General features: G+C 39.8%; 1 protein-coding gene across 5 annotated transcripts in view; it reads left to right on the top strand.

Moving 5' to 3' along the window:
- The first annotated feature begins 3,727 nt into the window (after positions 1 to 3,727).
- The window catches only part of asb4 (ankyrin repeat and SOCS box containing 4), a 139,909-nt gene continuing 134,285 nt past the window's right edge, over positions 3,728 to 9,351 (top strand). For 4 of the 5 annotated variants that reach the window (XM_087987138.1, XM_087987137.1, XM_043689912.2 and 1 more), the window contains exons 1-2: positions 3,728 to 3,960; positions 8,256 to 8,555. In XM_087987138.1, coding sequence (XP_087843264.1) covers positions 3,783 to 3,960; positions 8,256 to 8,555 — 478 coding nt within the window. In that variant the 5' untranslated portion in view covers positions 3,728 to 3,782. The remainder of the gene's footprint in view (positions 3,961 to 8,255; positions 8,556 to 9,351) is intronic. The other variant, XM_087987139.1, reaches the window with a different exon arrangement.

Here is a 9,351-nt window from a genome sequence, read left to right as displayed (position 1 = left end):
TCAGGGTCAAGTACGTCACCAAATAGCTGCGGGACATCCTGAGCTGGGAGGGCAAATGGTCAGAAATTGTGGTTCACATTGGGATCAATGACTTCAGCAGAAAGAGGATAAGGTTCTGCAACAAGAATCCAGGGAACTAGGATCAATTTCCCTTCTTCAATTACCTGCAACAAAGTTAATTTGAAAGGAGATCCTTTACCTTGTGAATACCTTCCTCCCAGACAAAGTGAATTCATGTTTTGAAAAAGGAGCTAATTTAACCAGGCTTTCTTGATTTCATAAAAGAGTGAACTTTTTAGTTACTGACTGTGAGAAGACATTATAACACAATATACACAGATTAGGAATAAGAAATTTGTCCAAAAAAGATAAGAAGTTTAAGATCAGTCTCTGAGACATTTGTGAAGAGCAGAAATTGAACTATTTTTTCACAAATTTCTCGGTTAAAAAACATGTTTATTTGCTTGTATTTCCTTTGTGAAGATATAGAGTGAGGATATTGGAAGTAGCCTTTCAAAGACAGGTTTGCTGTGCTCAATCTAAGTTCTGTAATTACAATAGATCATCATTTTTGCTCTGCTGGACAAAGAATTACTGGATGGAATTGGCATCTCAGAGCAACTCTGTAACTAAATATACAGACAAAGGACAAACACTTTACTTGAGAAGTGCCTGGCTTTGGTATTTGGTGATCTGAGACATTCTGGGAGAGGATAGTCTACTATAGAATGTTCCTGAAATTCATGCACAATAGAATAACTGAGAAACCGCTACTTTAGCCAATTAAACTCATGTGCTGTTCCAGGCTTTTTCTCAAATAATGTGTTCTTTGTTTCTCTGTAGATACCTAATGTACATTTTGATCTATGATCATCTTGAGGCTAAGTGCAGAGACCATGACGTAGCTGCAAAAAATGAACAACTACATTGCTGATAAAATTCAAGATCGAAACAAGAAGCCATGTTCTAAAAAGGCAGATTAAGTGGGCAGTACGGTGGCTCAGTGGTTAGCACTGCTCCCTCACAGTGCCAGGGACCTGTATTCAATTCCAACCTCGGGTGACTGTCTGTGCACATTCTTCCTGTGTCTACCTGGGTTTTCTCCGGGTGTTCTGGTTTCCTCCAACTGTCCAAAGATGTGCAGGTCAGGTGAATTGATAATGCTAAATTGCCCATAGTGTTCAGGGATGCGTAGGTGTATTAGTCAGGGGTAAATAGAGGATAATAGAGTAGGGGAATGAGTCTGGGTGGGTCACTTATTAGAGGATCAGTGTGGATTTGTTGGGCTGAAGAGCCTGTTTCCACATTGTAGGAATTCTAATTCTAAAACTAACATTTTGTGTTAATTTGTATGCTATTTGTGCATCATCACTTATATTCATATTTTGAGATTCTTTTACCAATAAAAGTTTAAAGCTGAATGTCTCCTTTGTTCCTTCCAATTCTAAGCAGGAGAACAATAATTCACGGACCTAAATATAACTAGCATGATACCAATCCCAACTGCTCCCAACCTGGGGAGAGATCTGCTCCAGTCACTGGGATCAACCATTGCCAGGTGGTCCCACTAACTGGAAGTGTTAGAAAGAGGTTCCAATGGCAAAGGGTTAAACGCAGAGAAATTGTTTCCTCTTGTGTGAGAACCTAGGACAATTTTAGAGTAACAGGATATCCATTTAAGACAGGGATAAGAAGGAGCTTTTTCTTCTCAGTGAATCTGTAGAATTCTTTACCACAGAGGGCTGTCGAGGCTGGGCCTTTCAATATCTTAATGGCTGAGATAGACAGATTTCTAATGTTGATTTTGCTGCACAATCATGCTTATCTCACTGAGTTGTATGTTTTAGTTTAACAGTCAATTTTTTTTTAAAATCGGGTTTTTAGAGATTTTTACTTGAAGATTTGATTTTCTTCCACAAAGTTGCTACTATGAGTTATGCGTTTAGTAACAGACTTTAAAACCATGCCAACATTTTGAAGAGGTTGCGAGACAGGTTGACTTTGTTGTGTAAACCTGCTTATCTCGCTTTTCAGTTAAAAACACTTCTGATTTTAAGAATATGCTAGCACTTTGGAGGGGATTGCAAGGAAGGTTAATTTTAATGTGCAAATATTCTTATCTCACGAAGATATGCATTTTAGTCATATAAAGTGAATTCTAAGAACATGCCAGCATTTTTGACAGATTGCTAGAAATGTTGATTTTGTTGTGCAAAATCTTGCTTATCTCATGAGCTTTGCAGGTGAATAGTATATTACACAGATTTTAAGCAAGTGCCTGCATTTTGGAAATTCTTGCTGACTGTATGATTTTGTGATGCAATATTGTTTATCTAACTAGGTTATGCATTTTACCAACATAAAGCAGCAAATTTGAAGATTATATTCAGACTGGAGGCCTATGACCAGCATTGTGCTGCAGGGGTTGGTACTGAGTCCACTGTTGTTTGTCACAAAAAAAGGATTTGAATGAGAATATCGGACACATGATTGGTAAGTTTGTGGATGACACCAAAATTGGTGACATGATGCACAGTGAAGAAGGCTATCTAAGAGTACAATGGGATCTTGATCAACTGGACCAGTAGGCTGAAGAATGGCAGATGGAGTTTAATTTGAGGTGTTACGTTTTGGATAGACAAGGCAGGACTTACAAAATGAATGGTAAAGCCCTAGGGAGTGCTTTTGAACAGAGAAATCTAGGAGTGCAGGTACATAGTTCCTTGAAAATGGTGTCACAGGTAACAAAGTATTTGGAATGCTTGCCTTCAGCAGTCAGAACATTGGGGACAGGAGTTAGGATGTCATGTTACAGCTATATAAGACATTGGGAAGGCCACATTGAGAGTACAGTATACAATTCTGGTCATCTTGCTATAGGAAGGATGTTATTAAACTGGAAAGGGTGCAAAAAAGATTTACAAAGATGTTACCGAGATAAGAGGGTTTGAGTTATAAGGAGAGGCTGAGTAGGCTGGGATGTTTTTCCCTGGAGCATAGGATGTTGAGAATGACCTTATAGAGGTTTATAAAATCATGAGGGGCATAGATAAGGTGAATAGAACCTGTGCGATGACCTTTTCACACAGATGGTAGTGCGTGTATGGAATGAGCTGCCAGACAAAGTGGTAGAGACGAGTACAATTACAACATTTAAAAGACATTTGGACAGCACATAGAGAAGAAAAGTTTTGAGTGATATGGGCCAAGTGCAGATAATGGGACTAGTTCGGTTTAGGAAATCTGGTTCAGCATGGACGAGTTGGGCTGAAGGGCCTGTTTCTGTCTGTAATGACTCTATAGTCAGGAAGAGAATCAAGGTTATGGGAATAAGGCAGGAAGGTGGAACTGAAGGCTAACAGATCAGCCATGATCTCTTTGAATGATGGGGCAGACCTGATGGGCCGAGTGACCTACATCTGCTTGTACGTTTTATGGCCTCATCAGTTCCATTGTGGCACTTGCTTTGGGAGGCAGAAAGCATCAGAGTTGCCACTTCCAATTATGGTCCAGCAGTCCCTGCTGGAAGTCTATGTGTCTCAGTTTTTGTTTACATGTACTTTTAAGATCAGGTGAGGACAAGGTCAGAACATTTGAGAAAGCTAATGAACTCTGTTAACCTTCACGGAAGCCATAACTATAAATAGTAAGCTCCACATGACTGACATATAAAATTACGTCTGTAGTGCAAATTTCTGATAGTGTTTGTGTTGTCAGTGTATCTGAAGCTCACTTTCTCATTAGGATTACTATGAGTGTGGTAATTGGTGCTGCGATTGATAATGGAAGTAGAAAGTCCACGAACTCGTGCGGCCAGAATACTTAAAGCAACATTTTTACAAGCACTGCAGAATAATGACTGTAAATCCCTGAACGAAATCCTAGGGAAGAAGAAGATAGATGTTGATACCATTTTTGAAGTGGAAGATGAAACCATGATTTTGGCATCTTATAAACAAGGTACAATTCATCAGACTAAAACCTAACTAAAATCTAAAGGTAAACGAGCTGCGTGTTCTATGTAGGTCAAGGTCCATCAAGTTACAAACTGTATTTCAATCATAACATATAAATTAATGAGAACTTGATGTCAAAAATGGCAAATTTAATTTTAGATAGATATTTCAACAATTATTAACTGTTACATTAAATTTTCATAAAATGATCACATTTGTTTAACCATTCAAAAAAAAGTGCTGACCTACATATCTAATGGATTCTGATTTTAAACTGATAGAAACAAATGATTTTGTCTATGACTGTGTTGTCTGTCACAACTTCCCAATTTATCATAAAATTATGCTGATAGTAAATCTACAGAACTCAGATTTTACAAAGTTATTGTATAAACAGCAATTACGTTTCCTACAATCATTTAAATAATGATTAACAAAGTTATTAATGGGTAGACTTGAGTTCACCAAACAAATCTGCCATTTAAAGTTCTTGAGGACATAAAATAACTACATAGAGGCTGGTATCCCATCATCATGTCATCCTTTATTTGCAAGTGGACAATACACTGGCTAAGTCCAGCCAGCTCAGAGTCAGTCCCTGAAGTGAGATGATCCTGAATCTCCTGTTTATTTTTTTTAATAGCATAGAGTCAATTCCCTAAATTGAGGAGACTCTAAATCTCCTGTTTATTTATTTTATTAAACAAATTACAAAAACAGTTTACAACAAACAGTTACATTTACAGCAATTTTACAAGGGAGAGGAGCAGCAAAGCCAGGCCCCAAACCCTACCATTCAAACAGTTTACAGGGATATGAGGACAAACCTCAAATCTCAGTTTCACAAAGATACAAAGAGACAACAGCAATGACAGTTGTACATTAGACAGTACTGTTACATACAGAAGTGCAGACAATACAGACTCAGCAAGCCCCCGCCCCTCCCACCTTCCGACCACTCTAAGGCAGCCCGCCCCTACCCACCTTCCGGTTCTCGGTCCACCCCATGCCCCTTCCAGTTCTCGGTCCGCCCTGACACACTTTTCGACCACCTCTAGGACAGCCCGCCCCGGTACCCGCCTGGGGTGACAGCGGTCAGGACGGCCTACCCACCATCCGGCTTCACTAACCATTCTCAGCACCTTCCAACCACCTCTGGGGCAGCCCACCCTGGTACCTGCCCGGGGTGACAGCGCTGAGGATGGCTACCTGCCTTCTGGCTAATCTCCTGTTGGAATCTGTCAGCCAGGGCTCCCTGATTGGTCCAGGTTAGTAAACCCAATCACGGATTTCATAGTCAATAAGATCGACCTGGCTCCAATCACTACATTACTAATGTCCATTCATAAGGTACTTTTGAAGAAGCGCTTAGTAGTTCTTGCATTAGGGAAGAATTTCTTTGAGATCCAGTACATATGGTAGCAGTGTATCAACATGATGTAAAGTATTTCCTGTGTGGCTGTTTCTATCTAAAATACTTTTTACATTAACACTGTGGTTACACTTGGTACATTGGCTGGAAGGTACTTCGGGACAACCTGTAGTTGTGGAAGATTTTTTTTCAGTGCAAACGCTTTTTGGAAAAAAATAAGAATTTGCTTACATTAACTGATCAGATACTGCCTGCACACTAAGCTGCCTGAGGGAATCCTTGCATAATTGACAGGAATGTAAAGGCCCAAATTCTTATCTGCACACCAAGTGGAGGAGGCTGAAGCCATACTATCTCTGAAATTATACTACCTCTGACAAATGTGCGGAGAGAAGGGAAAAAATGTTATCTCCATATGAATAGTCGTTCTTCTAGAAATTAGATGAAGGCAAAGAGGAGTGGACTAATTTCTTTGGTATTGTCTCAAAAGGAATGTTCTCAGATGCCTGACAGGTGTTATCTAATGGGAATATATAGGTCATTGCACAAAAGCTTGCGTAATTCTAAATATTTTCCCGTAGTTCTTTTCCTGCTATCCCATCCAACTATTCATACAACTTAACACCTCTTTGAATAGCTACCATTTATGGCAATGCTGCACATGCTGAAGCCACACCAGTGTATTATAGCCACTTCACACGGGAATTATAAGGTAACTTGGCATGATGAAGGTTTCCACATAATCAAATGATGAGCAGCAGAGTGGGACATTTATTGTGTCAATGGATATTTTTATGAAACTTGCATTGTCTCAGGAGGCGACAGGCCTGAACTATAAATGGATCCTGAAATTTCAAGTCATAATTTGCTTCAAAAGTGAAGGGCCTCCTTCAACTTAGAACTTGTACCCATCCTGTACTTATTTAATATCCCTCCTCCCATCCATCCACAGATACATATACATATAGGGGAGGCAATGGCCTAGCGATATTATTGCTAATCTAGTAGTCTGGACACTCAGATACTGTTCTGGGGACCTGAGTTCTAATCCCACCACGGCAGAGTCTAATGATGTCAAAAGTCTAATGAGGCCTAAAGAGTCAAAAGTCTAATGATGACCACAGAACCATTGTTAATTGTCAGGAAAAACTTATCTGGTTCACTAATGTCCTTTAGGGAAGGCAATTGCCATCCTTACCTGGTCGGGCCTACATGTGACTCCAAGCCCATAGCAACGTGGTTCACTCTGGACAATTAATGATGGGTAATGAACGCTAGCCTAGCCAATGATGTAAACTTCCTGTGAATGACTAAAATAAAATGTGCTATTTCTGTATGTGAATGTTGCCTTTAATAGAGTTTGTCTCTAAAGATTCCATGTGTTGTGCATATATAATGCTCTGCCTGGTAGTTCATCTGCTGTGGTTTGGAAAATTCCTATTGAAAAGCAGTTTAAGTCACATGAGGAAAGCAGATGATCATGGTGTGTGCAGGGTCATTAGCAAGCAAGGGAGGCTCAAAGGCATATTCTCAGAATGTCCATAAAATTCTCTACATTAGACCTCCTAACAAAATATAAAGTATTTAAACAGTATTCAGAGCAATGGTTTCTAGATTCAGATATATCTCAATGCAGAAAAACAACCCATTAAGATTTGCTTATCAATTGAAATGAAGATTAACACAGACTTAACTCATCAAAATTAACAGCAAAAAGCCAAAAAAGATCCCCAAAAGGTTATGGACCAAATTAGAAGATCAATTCAGATTCAAAATATACTTCCATGTTCATCAGCCATAATTAATTCGGTTTAGGCAGAAGTTGTAGAACTCATGGAATATTTTGTGAGCAGACGCAGAGAAAACAGCTCATTATGTGGTCTTTCAGATGGTGAGCTAGTGAATAGAATTGTTGAATTAATGCTCATATCCAATCCTATGGAAGCTTTCCAGAAACATTTATTCGACAAACTGAAAAGCTTTAACATCAACAAGCTATAAGAGAATGGATGTTAGTACAGAAGGATCCTTACAGGTTAACACAGCTTACATGTTCTAAGTACAAACACAATTGTTAACATAATCAATAGAATACCCAAATATAAAAGATGTGTCAGAAAGGGTGACCTTCATCACGTACCAAGGAAATGTTCCGTTTTCAACCAATTTTGCAAGGCATATGGCAGAAAAGCCCTTTGGCAGAGGCAGTGCACAAGGGTGAAGCCGAATGTAGCTACAAAGAGCCATACACTGACCTAAACTTACCTCACACAAGGAGAACCTTAAAACTACACTAAAGACAATATGATATTCTTCCAGAGGCAGCTACATGAAGCATTCACCGAACTATAATCTGGTGATGTAAACCAGGAGACAAAGAATAGTGAACACATTTCACACAGTCAATCTAATGGAAAGCGTCAATGTCATCACATCATCTGAAGTCTTTGCAAAAAAATTTAGCTATCCATTCTCAGAAAACTGGCAACGATTTGTTATTGACTCAGATTGACAGGGCAAGTGTCTCAGAGAGTTCCAAACATTAGTACCCATAGACATGAGAAGTCTTGACAAAACTCACTGCATTCAACAGTTCACCAGTTCCACATTAAACCGGATTTTTGTTGAGATAGATGTTTTATAGTTTATCAACAACACAAACTTATGACCTTGCTATAATTTTGCAGATTTTACAATAATCTGAGTTCTGTGCTTGAAGATACAATACACATCCGTAACAGACTTACTGAGGAACCAAAATGATTGTATTTCACTAAGAGCCTGACTGTAGATGTGGCAGGCATCTTTAAGCAACTTACTTTTTAAGATAGGTACATGTCATGGTGTCATGTAACTATCTTAAAAAGTAAATTGCTTCTCTGGTCTGGAATCAATGCAATAACACAATGTCCTTTCTTATTATCCAGGTTACTGGCTGCCAAGTTACAAACTGGGGTCATCCTGGACAACAGGCCTACACTTAGCAGTGATGCTTGGTAACCTGGAGAGTATGGCAGTGCTACTAAATCATCAAGCTAGTGTAAATTATCAACCAAACGGGAAAGCACCTTTACATGTTGCCATTGATGTGAGAAACAGGGACTGCGTTAGCAAATTGTTACATCATGGAGCTAAAGTAAATTCTTTTTCACTGAGTGGATATACACCATTACATTTATGCAGAACGAAGGAGTCAGTTTCCTGTGCAAAACTACTGATCTGGAATGGTGAGCTGTGATAGCTTTTTTGTTAAAATGTTTCCAGGTTTCTTTCTAATATTAAAATATTAAGCAAATATACTTCCAGGAACAAGAAAATAATGCACAACTTTTGAATGTTATTGTCTCCTTTAGAATGCATTTTCAATTTCTCTTTAGGACCCATTAAGCATGCCGACTTCCCATCCTTACTAATATGGGTAGGTAAAAATGGGGAGCCATGGGCACCCATGTGGGCCACAGCTACGCCTGCCTCGTCATAGGATAGGTGGAACAGTCCATCATCCGCAGTTACACTGGCACCATCCCCCACCGCTTTGTCTGCTACATCGTTGACTGTATCGGCACTGTCTTGTGTTCCCACGAGGAGGTGAACAGTTCCTCAACTTCACTAACACCTTCCATCCTGACCTTAAGTCACGTGGACCATCTCGGACACGTGCACCCCTTCCTGGACCTCTCTATCTCCATCTCTGGTGACCAACTCAACACGGGTATCTATTTCAAACCCACTGACTCCCACAGCTACCTGCACCTCCTCCCACCCCACCCACCCTCTTAAAAACGCTATCCCTTACTCGCAATTCATCCAACTCCACCGTATCTGCTCTGAGGAAGAGGAATTCCACTTCAGATGTCCTCCTATTTCCAGGACTGCAATTTCCCCTCCCTTGTGATAAACAATGGCCTCCAGCACATCGCCTCCACTTCCTGCACATCTGCCCATGAATCCCACCCCTCCAACCTCAATAAGGACAGAACTTAACTTCCAACCCACTAATCTCCAGATACAGTGCATAATCCT

The sequence above is a fragment of the Chiloscyllium plagiosum genome, unplaced genomic scaffold, assembly GCF_037043375.1.
Source record: "Chiloscyllium plagiosum isolate Xiang-an unplaced genomic scaffold, Cpla_swu_hap1 HiC_scaffold_5, whole genome shotgun sequence".
In the NCBI taxonomy this organism is placed as follows: domain Eukaryota; kingdom Metazoa; phylum Chordata; class Chondrichthyes; order Orectolobiformes; family Hemiscylliidae; genus Chiloscyllium; species Chiloscyllium plagiosum.
This window is presented reverse-complemented; position numbering and strand designations above follow the sequence as displayed.